This window comes from Stigmatopora argus, chromosome 7, assembly GCF_051989625.1.
Source record: "Stigmatopora argus isolate UIUO_Sarg chromosome 7, RoL_Sarg_1.0, whole genome shotgun sequence".
NCBI lineage: Eukaryota > Metazoa > Chordata > Actinopteri > Syngnathiformes > Syngnathidae > Stigmatopora > Stigmatopora argus.
The window spans coordinates 18,039,600-18,063,829 of record NC_135393.1 but is presented as its reverse complement, the minus strand read 5'-3'; the positions used below and the strand labels follow the sequence as shown (position 1 = coordinate 18,063,829).

At 41.0% G+C, this 24,230-nt stretch overlaps 2 protein-coding genes across 4 annotated transcripts in view; both read left to right on the top strand.

Moving 5' to 3' along the window:
• Positions 1-3,454, top strand: part of znf827 (zinc finger protein 827) — a 59,428-nt gene extending 55,974 nt beyond the window's left edge. The window contains exon 15 of one of the 3 annotated variants that reach the window (XR_013300853.1): positions 97-160. Coding sequence is in view for 1 of the 3 variants with exons in the window: in XM_077604438.1 (XP_077460564.1) it covers positions 97-679 (583 nt within the window). In the remaining 2 variants the exon portion in view is untranslated. Of the gene's footprint in view, positions 1-96 lie in introns of all 3 variants that reach the window. The other 2 variants (XM_077604438.1, XM_077604439.1) reach the window with 2 other exon arrangements.
• Positions 976-23,192, top strand: smarca5 (SNF2 related chromatin remodeling ATPase 5). The gene is made up of 26 exons (XM_077604440.1): positions 976-1,112; positions 3,466-3,484; positions 11,083-11,277; positions 12,222-12,341; positions 12,426-12,592; positions 13,389-13,489; positions 13,569-13,669; positions 13,753-13,932; positions 14,853-15,008; positions 15,524-15,655; positions 15,733-15,801; positions 15,878-15,987; positions 16,801-17,027; positions 17,122-17,243; positions 18,235-18,387; positions 18,469-18,601; positions 18,990-19,138; positions 19,227-19,349; positions 19,429-19,536; positions 19,623-19,736; positions 20,362-20,484; positions 20,582-20,714; positions 20,796-20,914; positions 21,179-21,391; positions 21,455-21,565; positions 22,842-23,192. Exons 3-26 carry the CDS (start codon positions 11,203-11,205, stop codon positions 22,905-22,907), a joined length of 3,105 nt encoding a protein of 1,034 aa, XP_077460566.1. The 5' UTR covers positions 976-1,112; positions 3,466-3,484; positions 11,083-11,202; the 3' UTR covers positions 22,908-23,192.
• The last annotated feature ends 1,038 nt before the right edge of the window (positions 23,193-24,230 follow it).

Below are 24,230 nucleotides of genomic sequence, written 5' to 3'. Positions count from 1 at the left end.
TCCTCGCCATTTCAGCCGACCCCCCTCCCTCCCCCCATTCAGCCGGCCCCCCGGCGGTGGGCCGCCTTCATCCGCGCTCTGCCTTCCCGCCGCCAGGTGCCCCTTGTGCCTGTACTCCAGCGGGCGCCCGGCGGCCATGGAGTGCCACCTGAAGACGCACCTGCGGACGGAACACCGCTGCCGCATCTGTCGGGGTCTGTGGCCCGACCGGCCCTCCCTGGAGGCCCACGCCCGCGCCCACCGCTTGGGCAACCACTACCGCTGCGAGCGCTGCGGCTACCTGTCCAAGACGGCCAACAAGCTGATCGAGCACGTACGGGTGCACACTGGCGAGCGCCCCTTCCTCTGCGACCGCTGCCCGTACCGCTGCAAGCGCAAGGACAACCTCAACCTGCACAAGCGGCTCAAGCACGCGGCGGTGGCGGTGGCGGGGGCGGGGCCAGCCGCGCCGCCCGCTCCCCGTCGGCGGCCGGGCGCCGGCCCCCGCCTGGCCCGCCCCCCGCCGGAACCCCGCGGGAACGGCGAGCGGGCGCGCCTGATCCCCCTCACCACCTTGTTCGGCCGCCGCGACCTGGCATTCCGGGCCCCGCCCCGCCTACGGGCTCCCAAGCCCCGCCCCTCCCGCAAACACTCCTTCCTGGCCTACCTGGGACTGACCGAGCGGGCCCGAACTCCTTGAGCGACTCCGCCTTTTTCCAAGATTTTTGAGAGAGGCGTGCGAAAGCTGCTTGCCCCGCCCCCTCCCCATCCCCCTTCAAACCTCAGAATTTCGCCACGTCGGACGGGCGCTGGGCCCCGCCCCCTTTTTTTAGCCTGGCCTGTTTTCGGGCCGCGCCAACGGAACCGATGCAACGGACTCCTTTCCAAAGCAGACGCCTCAAAACACGCACTTATTTATCATTCTTGTACATAGTTTTATAAGCCCCACCCCCGCCTGTCTTTTGATTTGATTTTGGCATTTTTTTAAATGTTTTTTTTTTTTTTTTTTAAAGCAGGTTAACCCTTAGATGCACCAGTGTGGAGCCGACACGTGTCAAAAATTCCATGGAATCCAAAGGGAGCGTTTGATTTTTTTAGCCATGGTGGCTGTAAAAAGGTACACATGACCTGGGGTAAGTGTCTTTTTGGTTTTTTGGGGGGTTTTTGAGGGGGCCCAAGTCTTGGTCCTGAACACCAGGTTTGTCCAAATTTGGCCCCTGAGGCATTTGAGCTGGAACGAGCGAAAAAAAAATCTAATTTGATTGTTCAAAAAGTTACAAAACTGCCAAAAAAGGGTAAAAAAAATCAGGAAAATTGAAAAACTGTCTAAACCATTTCAAACCAATTATATTATATATTTATAAAAGCCACATAACCAAGGGCTGCAAACTTTAGAAGCACCTGATGTAAAAATTTTTTTTTTAAAATCATGACTTTAAAAACAAATTATGTTACATAGAAAATGCATACGGTTCAATTTTTTTTTAGCATTTTTTTGTTGTCATACAAAAATATTTTAACATTTCAAAGCTCATTCCAAAACATGTTTGGAAAGGAATTTGATAAAACGATTAAAAAAAATTCAACAAATAAAACATGACACACTTACGCATCTAAGGTTTAACAAAATGGCCGCCATTGACGGCGATAGATGTCAGATTCGTTTGAACTTGGGTCGTTAACTGACTAGTGCTAAATTAGGCCACACGATTGGACGTCTTTCGTCGTCAATGGCGCTGAAAGAGTTAAACCCGCCCGGCCTTTTTTGTTCCTGCTAAGCTATGAGACTCAAATCTACAAAAAAATTGGACAAACAATATTTTTTTTTTGCACTCGCTCTTACTCGACGACAACGTGAAATGATACATTAGCGTGCTAACGGGTTAGCGGATGGTGGATTCAAATGGTGCTTTTTGGAGCTTTTTGTAATTTTTTGTGTACAAAAGAAAAGCTAAATAACTACAGAAACTGTTCCAAAATGACTTGAATGAATGTATTTTTGTTGATGTAAAAAAAAAAAGTGTGAACAGGGACATCATGTGTGCTGGTAAAGACAGGAAATTGCCTTTTTTTTGCGTTTTTTGATGTTTTTTGTTTTTACGAAGCCTTTAATTGTCATCAAATGTGTTTTGACTAACAACCGTATTTGTCAAAAACTCCTCGAAATCCCGAATAATCAGCGTCAGGAACTCGTTAGCAATCGAAAACTCGACCAAAACTCAAAATTTGGGCACAATTCGGTGTTTTAACGACATAAAATGTCAGGGTAAACCACACGGTGTTGTGCAATTGGTGACTTCAAAATAAAAGTGGAGCTCAGATTGAGCCTTGTGGAACGCCGCTAGCTCGTTATGACGAATATGCTAAATTTCACAAGGATATTCTTGCCTGAAAATGTAGCTTGTAGCGCTAAAACCCAAATTAGCACATATTTCGATGCCGTCTCAAACTCTTTGACTCCCACCCTTATCGGTAACGAACTGGCCCCGCCCCCAAAATGACTTTTTGCACTTAATTTCACCAAGACGTCGATTGCAAAAGCACTTAAAAAAATAAGTGCTAACCAAAAATAAAATTAAAAAAAAATAATCAAGCCTCCGCTCAGAAATGGAGAAAAATTGTATTTCAAAATAAAATAAAAAAATTAAAAAAGCTCTTCCTGGGGGCTTAAAGACGCCCAGGCTAAATTTATAATCAGCGGTTTTTCATTGTTTTTAAAAAATAAAATAAAAAATTGCACAACGCTGCACTTTTATTTCGCGTCGGAATTATTCGACCATTAAAAAAATACTTTTGTTTATTCCAAAAAGCCTGTTTTTTTATTTTGTGGCCTTTAAAGCCAATTGAAGTGTTTTTCAGACCTTTTTTTGTATGATTTTATTTTTCTACATAAAATGATGCCAGCAAAAAAAAAAAAAAAAGAAAAGAAAATGGCGCCGAATGTGATTTTAGGATGGAATCCCTCACATTCTCATTATCAGTTTTTTTTTAATACTAAAATATCAAAACGAGTCCTCCCAGAATACAAAATATGAATAATATTTTTTTTTTTTTTAGCATCGCATACACTTTTGCACTCCTGACTTTGCTGGCGTCTCAAATCTTTTTTTGTCCTCGATTATTTTGGCACTTCTCATTTGACGGCGTTTTTACGATGGATTAAAAACAAAAAAATGAATAAATAAATAAATACAAAAATAGGCTCAACCCGACGCGTATCTGCTTTGGTAACAACTGCTATATGCTGTACAAAGCTTTTTTTATATGATTATTATTATTACTCCATGGTTAAGGCTGTACAGGGTTGTGACGATAACTGGTAAATAGATCATTTGTACTTTTTTTTTCTTTTATTTCTTTTTTTTTTGGTATTTTCTTTGGTATTCTTTTTTTTTATGTTCAACTTACCAGATCTAAATGTAACGGGATTTGAAAGTAAAGCTTACATCAAATATTAAAACCATTTCTTGTTTTCTGTCGTTTCAGCATTCTTCGACTTGAAAAGGTGGGCAATTAATTTATTATCAAATTAATTGATGATATTAATTTATTATCCAGTGAATCAACCATTTTCAGAGTTTAATTTTTTAAATATAATTGTTCAATTTTCAGTTTTATAGGCTTCTTTAAAGCCATTTATTTTAAATAATAATTTCTAATTAAAAGATCATTTAAAATAATTTAATTTTAAAAATAGATTTTGTTTACATTACATTTTTTACATATTTTTTCACCAAGTCAAAAAATGAAAACAATTATTTTAAAGTCGTTTTTTCATGTTATTGTGTTTCAATTTTTTGCTTACAATTTGAGAAACTTAATATTCTCTTCCCTATTTTTTTTTTTTACTCGTTCCTTTAGCACAGGTCGCAGTTTTTTATTTTATTTTTTTAAACAAAGCCGTCGTGAGAGAGCGCGACTCGCTAATCCCGAACGCGGCGGGCCGAAGGTCGGCGCCGTCTAATGAAAACAGATGAAGCAGAGATAAAGTGTTGCGCCACGTTAAGGGAGTCGTCGATCAGCGTTAGCGTTAGCGTTAGCCGTCGCCTCGGAGACTTTCAATTGGCGGTCGCTCCGCGACGATGATTCACGACTACCTGCGAGCGGTCGTACCGGACGATTAGCGTCCGGTCACCATGGATTTTTTATTTATTTCATTTTTTAACGTTTGTTTTTGGACCATCATTACCGGCAATGGCGCACAATACATTGAAATTAGATTACATTAGATTAGACTAGATTATATTAAAATTTTATTTCATCCCGTATTCAGGAAATGTCTTGGTAAAAAAATGCCAGGAAATTTACTTCTGTAGTCCGGAAATATATCCGGATATTAAAACTTTTTTTTTCATATTTGCTAAAGACAATGTTTAAGTTTAAAAAAAAAATGAAATCCAAGAATCATAATTTCCTTTCATTATTTCTTTAAAAATGTAGAAATAGAGGATAAAAAATGAAAAATGTATACAAAAGTAATTAGTTTTTCTTATTTTAAATAAAAACAATTAAAATTAAATAAAAGTAAATATTTTTCATTAAATCCCCAAACTGTATATGCCCCGCCCCTTTTTTTATTTGCAGGATAAAATAAAAAATATTTATATATTATAATTAGGAAAAATATATTCTAAAATCTACCTTTCTTTAATGAAAAAAACAAGATGAACATCAAAAAAATATTATATTTACTGCCCCACAATTTTTTTTAAATACGAGAATTATGGATTTGAACAATTTACAGGCTAAAAAATGACTTTCCACGCAGAGCAGAAAATCTGGAAGAAATCTTTGTGCTTTGTGTACCAAATGATTTGTGATTAATCCAGCGCTTAAACGGCCCACCTCGGGGTAGCCGGGTCATCGCCATGGTGACAGCCGTGCGGTGGGCCGACCCCTGTCGATGGGTGGGCATTTAACGACGGGTTAAAGTCAAACCCCGCCCCTTTTCGATCCCCTCAGCCACCCTCGCTGGCCGGCGCCGCCCGCCATTTGCGTCCAACGCGGCCCAGGACGTTCCAGAAGAGATTAACGGAAGAGTCCGAGGTCAAGACCGGCTAATGGAGCTCCTCGTTTTCCCGCCCTCGCTAATGAAGTGGAGCGGCGGACTCTCCCGGCTGTCGGAATCCAGCGCCAGCCAATCACGGAGCAGGAGAAAACATTGTCAAACGGGAAGGCCAAAACAGAAGATGAGCCTTCTCACGATTTAATCAACGCTAACCGAGTTAGCCATCTTCCATCAATTCAAGGGAAAGACACCCGGTTGTCCGTCTTCCAATCAGGCAATGGCTCGTCCGTCCTCGTTCGACGATGAAGCTGGATCGCGTCCATCAAACGCCGACCCTCCACGTCCTAGCGTTAGCTTCATCAACATGTTCCTTACCGATCCGTGAGACCGAGAACTTTGTGACCTGTAAAGCCAAGACAAATTGTGAAGACTTTTGTAGTCTGGATTGAGAGGAGCCCCAGTCCAGAAGACCAGGACTTTGCGAGATATAAGACAGAAACAAAAAAATGAGACTCCAAGGAATCCTGATTGGACTTTTGGAGATCCAGATTGAGGCAAGACGTATCCTTTTGAGAGTCAAGACAAATATAAGACCAACATTTTTAGAAGTAGAGACAAGACCAAGACTTTAAAAGTCTGATGAGTGCAAGAATTTTGTCAGCTAGAAAGCTAAGGCAAGTTCTGAAGACTTTGGAAGTCCAGATTGGACTAAGTCATGAAGATCAGGACATTTTGGGAGATGAGACTGAGACAAAAGTGAGATTTTTAGGACTTTTGGAGATCCAGATTGAGATAAGACTTTTCCTTTTGAGCGGCAAGACCATAGGACCTTTGGACTCCAGACAGATAGGAAACCAAGATTTTTTGGGGCTAAGGCCAAGACCAGTTGAAGACTTTTGAAGTCCGGATTGGACCAAATCAAGAAGACCAGGACATTTGGGAGATGAGACTGAGACAAATTTGAGATTTTAAGGACTTTGGGAGATCCAGATTGAGATTTTGGCCAAGACCAGTTGAAGACTTTTGAAGTCTGGATTGCACCAAAACTTTTGGGAGAAAAAACTGAGACCAAAGACTTTAAGGAATCCTTTCTGAGACAAAAAGACTTTTTGAAGATCCAGATTGAGACAAGACTTATCCCTTTGAGCGACAAGACCAAGACTTAGGGACTCCAGACAGATACAAAAACCAAGATTTTTGGGGGGCTAAGCCCAAGACAATTTGAGGACTTGAATAGTTTTTTTATTTTTCTTGCTCTGGCATCTTAAAAAATGAGTTTTGGCATCCGCAAATCCAGCGAAAGAAGCAAAGTAGTCCCTCCGCCGACGCAGTTAAGACATCATCCTGCGCTAATTGGAAGCTAATCGGGCCACGAAGCCAGCCAGGAAGCGCGACGTCTGGCCGACAGTTGGCAGGGGCCAGCGGTGTCTGGCGCGGACGGGAAGCCCATCTGCCCGACAAGTGCCCGCTACGGCCGCCAAATGCGCGCCGCCCATGACCGAACTCGCCCGCCGTCCTTCAAACGGAGAGCCACCGCAACGGACCACCGTCTTGTTCCGGGCTAACCGGGAAGGCCACCGAGTGACAAAACGGCCAATTAACCAGACAGCTGCTGTACAGGGGCGGATCTAGAAAAATGTGACTGGGGTGGCCAGAGGGGGGCGGGGACTATTTCAGAGGTGGTAAATATTACATGATAGTATCGTACTTTATCCAATCATTTTATTCAATTCATTTTCTGAACTGCTTTATCCTCACTAGGGTTGCCGGGGGTGCTGGAGCCCAGGGTGAACACCCTGAATTGGTGGCCAGCCAATTTCAGGGCACGAGGAGACAGGTAACCAATCATAGCTAGGGGCAATTTAGAACATCCAATTAGCTTAGCATGCATGTTATGGAATTTGGGAGGAAAGCAGAGCGACCTGGATTCGAACCCAGTACCCCAGAACTGGTAGGCCGACATGCTACACACCGCACCACTACACTTTTATGAATTTTTGAACAATTAATTATACATTTTCCTGCAACAATTTGACTCAAGGGCAGTCAATACAAAATTTTGAACACATTTTAGAGCACATGTGTCAAAGTGGCGGCCCGAGGGCCAAATCTGGCCCGCCGCATCATTTTGTGCGGCCCGAGAAAGTAAATGATGAGTGCCGACTTTCTGTTTTAGGATCAAATTAAAATGAAGAGTATAGATGTATATTAAATTTCCTGATTTTCCCCCTTTTATAATTGTCATTTTTTAATCATTTTCTGTTTTTAGTTCAAAAATCATTTAGTAAAATCTAAAAATGTATATAAAAAAACTAAAATAAACATTGTTTTAGATCTATAAAAAACTGAATATTCAGGGCTTTTAATCCAGTTTCTTTAATTCATTTATAAAAAAATATATATAAATATTATATCTAAAATGGTCCGGCCCACATGGAATCGAGTTGACGTTAACGCGGCCCGCGAACCAACCCGAGTCTGACACCCCTGTTTTAGAGTATCCAATTAGCTTAGCATGCATGTTTTTGGAATGTGGGAGGAAAGCAGAGTGACCTGGATTCAAACCCAGTACCCCAGAACTGTAAGGCCAACATGCCAACCACTAAACCACCGCACCACTATACCTTATTGAACTTTTGAACAATTAATTATACAATTTCCTGTGACAATTTGACTCAAGGGCAGTCAATACAAAATTTTGAACACATTTAGCGCCTCTTTCCTGTGATTGGCTGCCCATCAATTCAGAGTACCCATAGGCTGACAATCTTTTAAATGGGCACCTGGTGGATCCGCCCACGCCGGCAACCACAGTGAAAAAAATCGTAACAATTTGAACCGTAGCGGCGCTCGTTGTAACCATTCAAATCAATTCAACTTTGCATTCGGTCAAAAAAAAAGGTCAGCGCAAATTGACTGGTAGGACAAATACATATTTCCTGCATGATATATTTTCTTTCGGCGCAAGGTTATGAGCTAGTAGAGCGCTAATCGATAGCCGCCACCTTCACTTGCCTCTTAGTTTGTTGGAGTATATTAACATCCACACATACTCTACACAAATATATTAATATATGCTAATCACACTGTCAAAAATAAATCATATTTGCCAGGCTAAGTAGAAATAAGGAATTATTAAGTCTCTTAACTTAGCTTAACTTTGATGTGAATTTACATTTACGAAAATACATCAGTGCACTTGATGGTGTAGTGCAAGGGTGTCAGACTCGGGGTTGGTTCGCGGGCCGCTTTAGATTTTAGATATAATACTTATATTTTTTTAAATAAATGGATTAAAAGAACTGGATTAAAAGACCTGAATATTCAGTTTTTTATAGATCTAAAACAACGTTTATTTTAGCTTTTTTAAATATATTTTTAGATTTTACAAAATGATTTTTGAACTAAAACACAGAAAAAATTGATTAAAAATGTACAATTATTGATTTAAAACAGGGAAAATCAGGAAATTTAATATTCATCTATACTCTTCATTTTAATTTGATCCTAAAACAGAAAGTTGGCACTCATGATTTACTTTCCCGGGCCACACAAAATGATGCGACGAGCCAGATTTTGCCCCCAGGCCGCCACTTTGACACGTGGTGTAGTGGTTTCCTCGACTGACTTTGGTGCATGGTGTCCGGGTTCGATTCCTGCTCGGTGGGGGTGTTATTGTGAGTGTGAGTGGTTGTCTGTTTCGTTGTGCGCTGTGATTGGCTGGCAACCAATTCGGGGTGTACTCCGCCTGCTGCCTGTGGTCGGCTGAGATAGGCTCTAGCACCCCTTGCAACCCATGTGTGGTTAAGGAATGAGATGAAATCTTGATAAAATTATAATTTTGTATTTACAGTCATTGTTAAATCACTTTTATTTTTACGTATTTGTTCTACGTATAGTTTTCAGATGCCATTGGCAGCGATAGACGTCCAGTTATCAACTCAGTGATTTGACATTTATCATCGTTAAGGGCACTGAAAAGGTTCAAATTAGCGTTGTCTAGCTAAATGACATCAAAATACGTATATTAAAATGGGCCAATCGATTTTTGCGACTCGGCAAATTCCGAATGTCTTGGAGAAAGACAAAAAAAATGGAATCTCGATCTTGTCTAGGGGGAGACGTAGCCAGGCCTGGGCCACTGGGCGGCTAGAAATAATAGAGACTGGCAAGAGGGCAACGAGGGGTCACGCACAGCCGCGGAGGGGGAAAGGGGGCGGGGCTCCAGTGACAGGAGGATAAAGACGGCGAGGGGTGAGAAGAAGGTTAGGAACAGAACAGCAAAATCAGGGCTCGCTCTTGTGGAGCTCACTTATTCCATCTTTTTGGGGGACGGTCATCAAATTGTGTTAGCATGGCGCAGCTATTGAGAAAATTCACGTGATTTGTCATTTGACGTCTTTAGTCTAAGCATCTTTTTGATGAGACGGCCAATCCAAAATGGTTTTGGTGTCTTAGTTGGATGTTGTTTTTCTTTCCTGTGTGTTGCGTTCAAGTGCGACTCCAAAATATCGGTCATACCAGAGATGCCACAATTAATTGGCTAATCAACATCTAATCGATTAGCACATTTTTTCCCTATAAAATGGAGTCATGTTTTTTTTTAGCCTTTTAATAGCATAACATCTTAATTTAAAAAGGGGAAGCTTATTTTTGCAATCAAGATTTTTCACTTATCTTTTATTTATTTACATTTTTTTTAAGACTGCAAAATCTTGTTTAAGAAACAGGAAAGCACTTATTTTTTTGTATGACATGACAAAATAATAACCAATAATCTCAACAAATATAGATTTTTTTTTGTAAAGTGCAAGACATCTTAATGAAGGATTTTCCTCCATAAATCAAGATTTATAGCGCCACCGCTGTTCATAGTGTGTAGTTTACCCTGGCCTTTTTTGTACCTCAGTGCCAGTAATTGGGCTTCGGAACCGATTGGGGGGCTCGGTGGACCCCGGGTAATGGATTTGAGAATATAATAAATTGTAGTTATGGTTACGAGAGGCTCATCACCCCTGCGATGCTGCTGCCGGCCCTCAATTAAAGAAATTGAGCTGCTTGGGCAGCCCGCGGCATGCACAAGTCACGTTCCAGCCACCAGTAGCCGATGGTAGTTATTATAAAATCTTGCCTAATCTCAGTATGAGACATTAAGCCATTTTGCCCCACTGGGGACAATTGTTAGCAAAGTTTCAGTAATTTTTTTCATGATAAAGAAAAATCTGAAAGGTGCTAATGCAACTTTTTCAAATGTTATGCTAGTAGACAATCTAGACAGAGGTCATTGCGTTTTAGGAAGGTCAGAATCGAGTAAAAAAAAAGATCAAGATTTTAAAATTGTTTTTTAAGATTAACTTGTTGGGATAAAATGCCCTCTGGTGGCTGAATATGTTTATGTGAGTGTCAAGCTAGTAGCGGCCCTGGATGTGAGCATAAAACTTACACAGTGAATGTATTTTATTTTTTGCCTTAGGTTTTGACACAAATTTAAATCAGCAAGCACATTATGTAGAGTTTTGTTATTCATTGCAATTTGATCAGTTTGCGTTTACTTTTACGCATTTATAGAAATCAAGATGTCATAATTGTTGTTTCACTTTTTCGAATGCATTCAATGGCTACCCTGGTGTGGGAACTTTATTAATTATTCTATTTACAACTTAACCTTTTGATAAATTTGATGCTGAAAGATGATTCTGAAAATGTACTAAAATGTATTTTACAAAATATGTTACTGCATATCGTTACCATAAAAGCCATGAAGTACAATGCTAAATATAAAGTAACACTATAATGTACTGCCTGTCTTTTCTTACGTATCACAGCTGTTAGTAGTTCTGACGTCTTTATATTCTACATGTGAATGCAATAACGTGAATCAAATTTTATTCATTTATTCCATGAAAGTAGGGTTTTGTGTAGCATAAATTCAACTTTTTGATCAGAGAAGCCAGACGTCCTTTTTTTCTGAACGTAACACGGTCCACACTCGCGAGAACACAGCAAAATCACGTTGTGAGAACGCGGGTGTTCATGAGGGGAAAACAGTAGTAAAATACCGCTAAGACTGTTGTGTCTTTCATTCCCCAAAACAGGACATTTCCGGACAACGGCGATAAAGTTAAACTCCAAAATATCCACAGAGCAGCTATACTACACACCACGCAGGAACAGAGTATATTTGGCCGATTTTAAGACGAAATAGTCGTCCAATAATGTCGGAAATTCTTAGCAGCTTAGAACCGGAGCGGGAAGAGCAGCCCGAAGTGGAAGAAGCCGGGGGAACAGAGGTAAGACGGTTATAAAATGGCGCAGTATTTCCAATTTCTGCTCGTTATATTCATTTTGTGTACTTGGGAATATAATAGTAATAATTCTTCATTTACGTCAACGTCAGGTTTCCACTCGCTTTTAACCGTTAGCGTCAGTTAGCATGTGGCTAGCTAACTGGGGCTTCACTGACTAGCCGTCGAGGCCATTGTTGTTCCGTAAATGCCGCACATTAAATTGGCACAGTAGAATTAACTTAATAGTGTTTTGGACTTTTTGGGGGGATACATTTTGGCACATTTTAGCCTGTCAATAGGAAAGTAAAGCCCGTCTTTGTTTTCAAAGACGCAGAACCCAGGTGATGATACGAAACATGCTTTAATTGGATTTTTCATTGGGCTTTAATACGCCGAATAAAACATTGCGTGTGTATAATTTGAGCAACACAGGGTTGTTGAGTTTTGTCGTAAAACAAAAAATATTTCGGAAATGTCAATCCCATTCGGTTCAGATGAAGTTGAGTGACAGGGAATATCGTTTTAATTTGTAAAATACGATGGTATGTGTGGATATAATATGGCTTTTTTGAAAAATGAATTAGATTAAAAACGTGTTTTTTTATTTTTTGTTTATTTAAATTGTTTTTACATATTTAATTTGAGTTGGAATTTATTAAGGACATTTAAAAGGGAAAATATATTTTCTTTTTCGTTTTTGGTATCCACCTCTGCATAAAAATAAAATAAAAATATTATTTTAATAATAAAGTATGCTTAAAAGCTGCAGTCATTTAAAAAAATAGATTCAATTTTTAATTACGAAAAATAGTGTAAAGTGTATTATTTTTAAATATATAGATAATATTTTAACTGCTTTCAGAAAGAAAGCTGAGCAAATGCAAATTTGGCGCATTCTTACATTTTTTAAAAAAAATGACTCTGATTTTATTTTTTATTTTTTTTAGGAGAAGTCTGACTCTGACGCCGGCAAAGAGTCGTCCTCGGATGCAGGACCCGATGGACAGGATGCGTCCTCTTCCTCCACCAAAACCAAAGAATCTGCTCCAGGTTATGAAGAGAAAGTGGTGAGTGTTTTTTCTGTCCACCACATGATTAAACAGTCTTGTTGTTCCGGGTTACGAATCCACATCTGCCCTGTACCCCTGCAGAAAACGGACCGTACCAACAGATTTGACTACCTATTGAAGCAAACCGAGCTGTTCGCTCACTTCATCCAGCCGGCCGCTCAGAAGACCCCCACGTCCCCCCTCAAGATGAAGCCGGGACGTCCTCGTATCAAGAAAGATGAGAAGCAGAATTTATTGTCAGCTGGAGAGTGAGTAGGCGTTACCTCGGACATCTATCACCGTCAAATAGATATGTTCTTTTCCGTGAGGGCTGTGAGATCTGCCCAAAAAGTCAGCACAATTGTTCTTATATTTTTTTCTTTTAGTTTACATATTTAAATGTTCAGATATTAACGTGTGCAGTTGATTGGTCGCCGGTCTTTTGGTCGCGGCGACCAAAAGACCGGCGACAAAACAAGGTAAAACAACACGTTCTACGCATCAATAAAAGCCAACAATGGCCATGAGCAGTTTCACTGAGCCGACGTGTGAGTGTAGAAGAGTTTGTATGTACATGCGTTGTCCCTTTAAGAAGCTACGTCAGTCAGGGTCTTAACAAGTTCTCCAACAAAAAACAATAAAAGTCCGGGAAATTTGGAGCTTTTCTTTAGCGTAATAATTATTAGGGCATTAAGTATGACTAAATAGTCATTCACAGTTTGTATTTAGGGAATTTGAGCAACAATTTAAATTATCACTTACCTTCCGGGTGACCAAAAGACCGGCGACCAATCGACCGTTTACCCATATTAAGATGTGATGGGCAGTTTTTGCATGATTTGAATGAGGCAAAATAACATGCTTTTCCTTTCCGGATATATTGTTAGAATCATTTGTTTCAGATGTACGTCATTATTTTCGGTCTAGAAATTGAATTTGGTGTTAAAAAAGTTATTTTCAAACTAGTTTTTTAATTTAAAAAAAGAAGGGGTCGTCTTATATTCAGGCCAATACGGCTAACTCCTAAGTAGTACTTCCAAAATAACCACTTTTCTTCTCCAAAAGCAACCGTCACCGCCGCACCGAACAGGAAGAAGACGAGGAGCTGTTGAGCGAGAGCACCAAGACCACCAACGTCTGCACCCGCTTCGACGACTCGCCTTCGTGTAAGCGCCCGTCCACTGGCGGTGAAAGACGGCGACGTCCGTGGGTAGGTTTCTACTCAAGGTTCGCCTTCTCGAGCAGACGTCAAAACGGGGAAAATGAGGGACTACCAGGTCCGCGGCCTGAACTGGCTCATCTCGCTGTACGAGAACGGAATCAACGGCATCCTCGCCGACGAAATGGTAAGCAAACGCAACGCGTTTGTCGCCCCGGCGTGAATTTTGGCGATTGGGCTCGACTTGACTTTCTGTTGGGATACCGCCAGGGTTTGGGAAAGACCCTCCAGACCATTTCCCTGCTGGGCTACATGAAGCACTACAGGAACATCCCCGGGCCACACATGGTGCTGGTTCCCAAGTCCACGCTGTACAACTGGATGAACGAGTTTAAGCGCTGGGTGCCGTCGCTGCGAGCCGTCTGTCTTATCGGAGACAGAGCAGAGAGGGTCAGGCGTCTTGATGTCTTGTTATTGATAGTTTTGAAATCAGCATACCTGTCAACCTCTGCCGATAACTGCCCATATAAATAATTATGATTCCCCTTACAAACCCCCAAAAAACCTTACAAACACCGTACGACTCGTAAAGTAAAAAAAAAGACATTTAGCCTTAATGTTTTTTTTTTGACAATCTTTCCTGGTAATGTTCATTATCATGAGGTGTCTATTTTTAGTTTATGGAACAGGTTGACTTTGAATATGAAAATCTACGGCTATTTTTGTAAAATAATATTATTGCTCTTTGTTATTGATTAAGCTTTAAAAACGTAATTGGTTTAAAGTGATCATTTTTGATGGTCGATTTACAACTACCTTCCTAATTTTTTTGTAAAGTGGCATTTTTTGTCTTATAAATTTAGATGTCGTAAAATTAATACTGAAATTCGGAATTCTATGACTTCTATCAATGCGTTCATACTTTTACCTTTAAGCCTTTTATACATTAATATTAATTGTTCAGTGTTCACAACAGTCTTTCCTAAAAGATGTGAGTTATTCTTGTAATTTAGATGTCGTAAATTTAATACTGAAATTCGGAATTCTATGACTTCTATCAATGCGTTCATTCTTTTAAACTTTAAGCCTTTTCCACATTAATATTAATTAAGTGTTCACAACAGTCTTTCCTAAAAGATTTGAGTTATTCTTGTAAAATTAGCATTTAAAAAAAAAGTACCTTTTTATATGACAAATGTATTTATCTTTGTCTCGTTACATTTACCTGTTGCAATTGCATACAATTCTCGTTAAATTATGACCTTTCAGTGCTTCGGAATATTTTCATTAACACAAAGGAGGAGTTCATTAAATTGAATTGCATTTTGTTGTTTTGAGCAATTCTCAAAGACCCCCCATCTATTTTGCAGACGGCTCTGATCCGAGACGTCTTGCTTCCCGGCGAATGGGACGTCTGTGTGACGTCGTACGAGATGCTCATCATCGAAAAGGCCGTGTTCAAAAAGTTCAACTGGCGCTACCTGGTCATCGACGAAGCCCACAGGATCAAGAACGAAAAATCCAAAGTAGGCTCCGCCTCCCTCCCTCGCTCACTTTTTCTAAGAACCTCTAGTCCACGGGTGTCAGACTCAGTCAGACTCAGGTTGGTTCGCGGGCCGCTTCAACGTCAACTTGATTTCACGTGGGCCGGACCATTTTAGATATAATATTTAGATTTTTTAAAATAAATTGATTAAATGAACTGGATTAAAGGGCCTGAATATTCAGTTTTTTTATAGATCTAAAACAATGTTTATTTTAGCTTTTTTAAAATATATTTTTAGATTTTACAAAATGATTTTTGAACTAAAAACACAGAAAAAATGGATTAAAAAATTACAATGATTGATTTGAAAGGGGGAAAATTAGGAAATTTAATATACATCTATACTCTTCATTCTAATTTGATCCTAAAACAGAAAGTCGGCACTCATCATTTACTTTCCCAGGCCACACAAAATGATGCGGCGGGCCAGATTTGGCCCCCAGGCCGCCACTTTGACACATGTGCTCTAGTCTAACAACGAGCCTTTCTCGCCAGCTGTCAGAAATCGTGCGAGAATTCAAGACCACCAACCGCCTGCTGCTGACCGGCACCCCGCTCCAGAACAACCTGCACGAGCTGTGGGCGCTTTTAAACTTCCTGCTTCCCGACGTCTTCAATTCATCAGAGGTAAGCGCCTTCTTTTTAAATAACACTGACGATACCGAGTACCTCATTGGTCGCGTATGTCCGTTCGTTCCTGGCAGGATTTTGATTCCTGGTTCGACACCAACAACTGCTTGGGTGATCAGAAACTGGTGGAACGTCTCCACACGGTAGGTACAACAGGGGTGAATAAGGTGCCTTTTTTTCATGCCTGTTTTGAAATTGTATTTTCAATGTTGCGACTAGGTGCTCCGCCCCTTCCTGCTCCGGCGTATTAAAGCTGACGTGGAGAAAACGCTGCTCCCCAAGAAAGAGATCAAGATGTACGTGGGCCTCAGTAAAATGCAGCGAGAATGGTAAGTAAAGTTGGGCTACTTAGCTGACAAATACTCTATTTTCTCGCATATAAGCCTTATTTGTAACTCATAAAAATGATGACTGAATCAAGGGTACGGCTTATATGCGCACAAATTAGACTTGACATGCACGAAACTGCAAGGTTACAAAATGAAACGTCATAATGCAAGCCAATACGGCCATTAATTTAAAATTAGAGAAAAGATAAATAGATAAAATGCTAGACAAAATTTATTTTGTATATTTAAGATTTTCCCTTCAAAGTAACACATTTGTACTCCCTACTAAAACCATGAATAATGGAGGAGAAATTGCGAATCGGGGGCGTCTTATAAGAGTAAAATTCAACAATTTTAAGGCAATTTTAAGAGTACAGCTTATATTCGAGAAAATATGGTAAATGTTGAAAACTAAAATCAGATGCTGGTTTTAATGAAATAAATGCAAGTTCCTTTTTTGCAAATTGCAAAAGAAGTACAAAGTCACAAAAATAGCCAAATCATTATGTTGTTAACACTTCTTTCTCAGTTAGTGTAAAATAGTCGCTGAAGATTTTAGGACCCCCTCAAAAATGAGATGGCTAATCTCAAGGGGCTATCCTTAATAAAATTCAATTCAAGATGTTACATGAGTTAAGCCACGTCTCAAAGTGGCGGCCCGGGGGCCAAATCTGGCCCGCCGCATCATTTTGTGTGGGCCGGGAATGTAAATGATGAGTGCTGACTTTCTGGTTTCAAGAGTGGAAAAAGTCACAGAACTCTGAATGACAAACTGACCAATCTATTTGAACGACTGCCCCCCCCTCTCACAAGGTACACCAAGATTCTGATGAAAGACATCGACATCCTGAACTCTGCCGGGAAAATGGACAAGATGCGCCTTCTCAACGTGCTCATGCAGCTGCGCAAATGCTGCAATCACCCGTACTTGTTCGACGGCGCCGAGCCGGGGCCCCCTTACACCACCGACCTCCACCTGGTGGTCAACAGCGGCAAGATGGTGGTGCTGGACAAGCTGCTACCTAAAATGAAGGAACAGGGTAAGAGGGAGGGAGGTTGCACAAAGCTGTACGGATTATGCTGCTGTTGTTGTTTTTTTGGCGGTGGCACTCAGTTTTGTTTTTGTCCTGCCAGGCTCGCGTGTGCTCATCTTCAGCCAGATGACGAGGGTGCTGGACATCTTGGAGGACTACTGCATGTGGAGGAACTACGGCTACTGCCGCCTGGATGGTCAGACGCCGCACGAGGAGCGACAGGTTAGACCAAGGGTGTCAGCTTGCTTTAACGTCAACTTGATTTCACGTGGGCCGGACAATTTTAGATATAATATTTAGATTTTTTATAATAAATGGATTAAAAGAACTGGATCAAAAGCCCTGAATATTCCGTTTTTTACAGATCTAAAACAATGTTTATTTTAGCTTTATATATATATATATATATATATATATTTAGATTTTACAAAATGACTTTTGAACTAAAAACACAGAAAAAATGGATTAAAAAATGACAATGATTGATTTAAAAGGGGGAAAATCAGGAAATTTAATATACATCTATACTCTTCGTTTTAATTTGATCCTGAAACAGAAAGTCGGCACTCATGATTTACTTTCCCGGGCCACACAAAATGATGCGGTGGGCCAGATTTGGCCCCCGGGCCACCACTTTGACACTGGTGGGTTAGACCGTGGAGCCCTTAATGTGTGGGTTTTTTCCGGGTACTCTGGTTTCCTCCCACATCCCAAAAATATTCATGCTAGCCTAATTTAGGTTGAATGGTTGTTTGTCTCCTTGTGCCCTGCGATTGGCTGGTCACCAATTCAGGGTGCCCCCCTGCCTCTGGCCCGAAGTCAGCTGGGAATGGCTCCAGCACCCCCCGCGACCCTAGTGAGGATAAAGCGGTTCAGAAAATGAGATGAGATTACATTTATAACATGAATAAAAACAAATGCACTTCACTATAATAGTATTAAACTCTTTGGCCATTGATAACAAATGTTTTAAATGTAATTTGAAATACGTTTTTAAAAAATATCAGATTTTCCTTTTTTTAGTTCCTTAAGTTTAAAAAAAAAATCTGATTTTATTTATTTATTTTTATACTCCTTTCAGACTTTGTCTTAAGAAGCCAAATTCAAACATTCGCAATATGTCTGACCTTTGACCCTTTGTCTTTTGGTCATATCTACCTCATAAATTTGGGCTAACTGAAAAGCACCGCAATAAAACACGTCGGCCTTTCAGATCTCCATCAACGCCTACAACGAGCCCAACAGCAGCAAGTTCATCTTCATGCTGAGCACCCGAGCCGGCGGCCTGGGGATCAACTTGGCCACCGCCGACGTGGTCATCCTCTACGACTCGGACTGGAACCCGCAAGTGGACCTCCAGGCTATGGTGAGTTCTGGGCGAGCTCCTTTCGATGCGGTGGGTGGGTGGTCGAGCCGAAGCCGTTTTAACCCTCGGCCCGCCACGCAGGATCGAGCGCATCGGATCGGGCAGATGAAGCAGGTGCGAGTGTTCCGATTCATCACGGAGAACACGGTGGAGGAGAGGATCGTGGAGAGGGCCGAGATGAAACTGCGTCTGGACTCCATCGTTATTCAGCAAGGTAGTGTTGTGTATTTGATTTTAAGCAAAAGAAACTAACTGTGTTTTCTTGTGGAAATAGATTGTGTAATGGGGGAAAAACAAAAGCAGGTCACTAGCTACCAGTGGCGGTCCGTGCATTTTCTCGTAGCGCCTAAGTTTTTTTTTTTCATTTAAAAAGAAACATTACAAAAACAATCCCCAATTCATTTCCATCTTGTGATTCCGTTTTTTTAAATATAAAAAAACTATTTTTTTTAGTTGTTCAATTCTACAACTTTGATGTTCGAGCAAGTGAACGCTTCAATTAAGTATGTCAAATTAGCCATTTAAAATAACGACACTTCTGCATAAATCACGGCGACGTCATTACTTCTCAATCTCTTACTCGCACCCGTTTCTTTCTCCAGGGCGACTCGTCGACCCGAGCGCCAACAAGCTGGGCAAAGACGAGATGCTGTCCATCATCCGGCACGGCGCCACGCACGTCTTCGCGTCCAAGGAGAGCGAAATTACGGACGAGGACATCGACGCCATCCTGGTCTACGGCGAGAGAAAGGCCGGTCCCTCACGCCGATGCCAAAGTCCTCCACGTGCTAAAAAAATTGCAACGCTTGACTCCCCACCTTTTATCTCCCGGCCTTCAGACTATGGAAATGAAGGAAAAGCTGTCCTCCCTGGGCGAGAGCTCCTTGAGGAACTTCACCATGGACACGGAGAACAGCAGCGTCTACACTTTCGAGGGAGAAGACTATAGAGAGAAGAAAAAGGTGCGCAGGGAAAGGAAGCAACATCGTAAGATGTCGTTGACCTTGTTGTTCATCTCAATTTCTTGGATCGCTTCTTCAGGTCATCACCAACTGGATCGAGCCCCCCAAAAGGGAGAGGAAGGCCAATTACGCCGTCGACGCCTACTTTAGGGAAGCGCTTCGAGTCAGCGAGCCAAAAGCGCCCAAGGTGGGTCCAGCCAGGAGTGTTTCGTCTTTTGGTTCGAACGAGCCGTGGCGTATTCATAACGGTTTTCAACCGCTTGTTCTCTCCAGGCTCCTCGTCCGCCCAAGCAGCCCAACGTCCAGGACTTCCAGTTCTTCCCTCCGCGTCTCTTTGAGCTCCTGGAAAAGGAAATCCTCTTCTACAGAAAGACCATTGGCTACAAGGTACTGTATTTTTTCGCATATTAGCTGCCTCCACGTATAAGCTGTACCCTTAATATTGCCTTAAAATGGTTGAATTTTACAATTTCTCTCGTATAAGACGCCCCCTGATTCACAATTTTCACCTCCATATTCTTGGTTTTAATAGGGCAAGGGGTGTCAGACTCGGGTTGGTTCGCGGGCCGCTTTAACGTCAACTTGATTTCACATGGGCCGGACCATTTTGGATATGATATTTTGATTTGTTTTTTATAAATGGATTAAAAGAACTGGATTAAAAGCCCTGAATATTCAGTTTTTATAGATCTAAAACAATGCTCATATTAGCTTTTTTTAATATATATTTTAGATTTTACAAAATTATTTTTGAACTAAAAACAGAAAAAAATGGATTAAAAGATTACAATTATTGATTTAAAACGGGGAAAATCAGGAAATTTAATATACATCTATACTCTTCATTTTAATTTGATCCTAAAACAGAAGGTTGGCACTCATGATTTACTTTCCCGGGCCACATAAAATTATGTATCGGCCGCATTGTCTTGCTTTTATGGCGCTTCGACTTGCCTGACTTTGGTGGACTCTCTGGCGGTGGGGTTTTCATGACTTCCGCATGTCCATTTAGGTGCCACGCAATCCGGAAATGCCCAACTCCGCTCAAGTCCAGAAGGAGGAGCAAAGCAAGATCGACGAGGCAGAGGCCTTAACAGAAGAGGAGCTGGAGGAAAAAGAGAATCTCCTGCAGCAGGTACAATCGGGGTTGTTCGGTATTCTAAATCAAACATTCACTTAATGTATAAAAAAGAAAATATGACTGGATTTTTTTTACTTTTTACCATTTGTAGGGGTTCACCATTTGGAACAAGCGCGACTTCAACCAGTTCATCAAAGCTAACGAGAAGTGGGGACGCGACGACATCGAAAACATCGCCAGAGAGGTGGAAGGGAAAACGCCGGAGGAAGTCATCGAGTATTCCGGTAAAGTCCGATCTCCCTTTAAAACTGGAATGGCAAACCCACTTTTGTCCCGAGATTAAATCCCCGTGTCGTCGTCTTTAGCCGTCTTCTGGGAACGCTGCAACGAACTGCAAGACATTGAGAAGATCATGGCTCAAATCGAGCGAGGAGAGACCAGGATCCAGAGGAGGATTAGCATCAAAAAAGCACTGGACTCAAAGGTAGCTGCCGTAATTGTTTGACCAAATGATGACTCATTTTGTTAGCAAAGCAAATGAACCGATAACGTTAGCAGACGATGATTACATTGTCTAAATTCTCCTGTTGGTCAGTCATAAAAAAGTTTTATTTTTATTTGAACTTTAATATAAACAAAACAAGGAGAAAATGTATATTTTAAGTCAATACCTTACCAAAACTACCAAAAAAGTCTTAAATCCAATAGTTGAAAGTTGACAAATCGTTTCTTGGCCTGCCATTTCCAGATCGGCCGCTACAAGGCGCCCTTCCACCAGCTTCGCATCTCCTACGGTACCAACAAGGGCAAGAACTACACGGAGGAGGAGGACCGCTTCCTCATCTGCATGCTGCACAAGCTGGGCTTCGACAAGGAGAGCGTCTACGACGAGCTGCGCCAGTGCATCCGCAACTCGCCGCAGTTCCGCTTCGACTGGTTCCTCAAGTCCCGGACGGCCATGGTGAGCCCAAAACCGCTCCGACCCGGTCTCGGCGTCCGCTCACGCTTGGGGATTTGCTGGCAGGAGCTGCAGAGGCGCTGCAACACGCTCATCACGCTCATCGAGAGGGAGAACATGGAGCTGGAGGAGCGGGAGAAGGCCGAGAAGAAGAAGAGGGGACCCAAGACGGGTTCGGTAAGTCGCGTCAGTCCGGTCGAAGATTGGACGTGATCACTCAATGCTAGCTGTCCAAGTTGAAATTTATTTTGATCTCGTCTCCCACTTGAGTTGCATTGAATGAGTTCAGTTTTTTTTTTTTTAAGTACTGGTACAATTACCGTATTTTCACGACTACATGGCGCATCGTATTTTTAGCCGCAGTGTCAGTAACGAGTGCTATTTCTGTATTTTAAACACACAAAGGGCGCACCGTTTGTAAAGACGCATGTATATTATATATGAATATCTAACCGCAATAACGCTGGCTACCGGAAGCAGCCCCAGACTCCTTTTCCGGTTTCCGGTGCGCAGTGACTGCTGGGATTTATAGTTCTTTTCACGCTACACCCACATGCTAAAAACAAGTTTTTAAAAAGGCAACGGAAGCAAAACTGAGTTTGGTTGTACTTTATTTAGCCATTTTACAACTTACTCACGTCATCATCACCCACAAATCCATCAAAGTCCTCATTTTCTGTGTCCGAATTGAACAATTGTCCGAATGAGTCATCGAAAACGCTGAGTTTTATACGTTCGTCCAGGTGGCCACAATCCATTCGCAAATAGTAGCTAGCATAACTTTTCCAACGGTGCTTTCCATGCTTTGTCAAGCTGTATTAATGTCGATGTATACTGGCCACAATCCATTGGGTGTATTGACAAAAGAACTATATATCCCAGCAGTCACTGCACAGTACTTTTTCTACGGGAAAATAGTAGTCAGTGTACCCTATCAACTGATTCATTTTATTTTATCATGATAACAATTTTAGTATTGGTCCATATATAAAGCGCACTGGATTATAAGGTGCCCTGTCTATTTTGGAGAAAATTTAAGACTTTTATGTGCGCCTTATAGTCGTGAAAATACGGTAATTAAAAAAAAACTATTGATACAACCCAAGTAATTTTTTCGACGAAAAAAAAGAGACAAAACATTTTATAGGATGAAACAAACCAGAAGCAAAGGAAACAATCGCTATGTTTTCATTTAAAAAAAAATAATAATTTGGAAGACATTTTAGACCCTCAAAAAATTGAGTTTGTAATTTTTTTTGTCTTTATTTAAATTTTATCCCGTTTGTTTTTAATTACTGAAGTATTTAGTTTGTGTAAAAATAGTTTAAAAGTACTATTGATAAAATATGAAAAAAATATCATTTTAATTCAGACCATTCTGATAGGACCCAAAACATGTCATTGTTTTTCCCAATGATTTAATTTATGAATAACCCAAAAAATGTCTCCTCAGGCCCAGAAGCGAAAACCCGAAGGAACCCCGGACGGTCGCGGGCGTCGGAAAAAGCTCAAGTTATGAAGCGGGCGTCCATCATGAATCACCGTAAGCCCGAGTCACGACCGCAATATAGACTTTACATTTTTTAGGTTCTAGAAAGGTCTCTCTGCCTTGTTGTCACTTTCTCAAACACTGCTGGTTTTCGTAGATTTTTTTTTTGTTTCCTTTTGTATAAAGTAGTACTTCAAATGTATTTATGCTGTTGCTTGTCCCACATTCCAGTGTACCTTTTTAAATCCCGACAAATTAGTCCCAACTTTCTTGAATAAATCCTTTTTTTAAATAAAACTGGAATCCAAAAATACAGTCATGCTGCAATAAGACTACAAAAATATTTTCCATGTGGTTTCAACCACTGTTTGAACAGTTTTATTCAAAAATATGAATTCTCCACTTTTGCAAAAAAAAAAAACAGAAGCTACAATATCTACAAACCTTGATACTGCGAGTGTGTTGTGACATCAAACAATCGTGTATCACATTAGCATTCAATGACATCATCGTCTTCTAACATTCACTCCAAGTCACAGTCAAATGATAATAAACTTTAAAAAAAAATTATAAACTTAAAAATTCATGTCAAGTAACGGCTGCCTGAGCTGATTACGTACGCTTAGCGTTTCTTTTGCCTTTCATGCATTCGCAAAGGAAATTAAATAAAAAGAGCGACAAACTTAAACGGGGTGACACTTGTGGATATCAGGGTATGCGCCTTTTCCAGCCCCCCCGAGTCGTAAAACTTAACCCCAAAAATGCTCAACATTATATACATTGAACAGCTGTTCGATTCCATTTGAAAAATTCGCCTATTTGCAGTTCCTTGTGGGAGGAGCTTAGTTGAAGGAGTTGTCAGTACTCATTTTCAAATTGTCATTTTTTTTCGTTTTAGTGTTGCATCGCTACCGATAGTATTTGTGGGAGGGGCTACGATACAACATCGAAAACGCAGGTATCCGTAGCGGCTAATGCTAAAAACAATAACACTACCACTGGTCGCCCTTCTCAAGATGGCCGCCATTTACTCCCCTTTTCCAGTGAGACAAACCCCCACACTCATAGCTAGGGGCAATTTAGTGTGTTAAATAGATTAGCATGCATGTTTTTGGGATGTGGGAGGAAACGGAGCACCCGTAGAAAACCCACGCAGGCCCAGGAAGAGCATGCAAACTCCACACAAGAAGATCACCTTGATCTCAGAGTTGTGACGTGCTAGCCTCTTTGTTAGCAGATATTTTTCCTTAATTACGGAGACTAGTGTTTAGTTATGTAGTCATTTAGTACCCAAAGGCGAAAAACTTTTGTATGTTTTTTTTTTAAAAAACATGGTATTTGTGCGGGAGCGCA

What these genes read in the sequence shown, in the direction of transcription:
- smarca5 (XM_077604440.1), top strand. Translation starts at nt 11,203, where the DNA reads ATGTCGGAAATTCTTAGCAGCTTAGAACCGGAGCGGGAAGAGCAGCCC. An exon ending in ACCTAAAATGAAGGAACAGG is followed by an intron (nt 17,028 to 17,121) that starts GTAAGAGGGAGG and finishes TTGTCCTGCCAG; the next exon opens with GCTCGCGTGTGCTCATCTTC. An exon ending in GGAAGTCATCGAGTATTCCG is followed by an intron (nt 20,715 to 20,795) that starts GTAAAGTCCGAT and finishes CGTCGTCTTTAG; the next exon opens with CCGTCTTCTGGGAACGCTGC.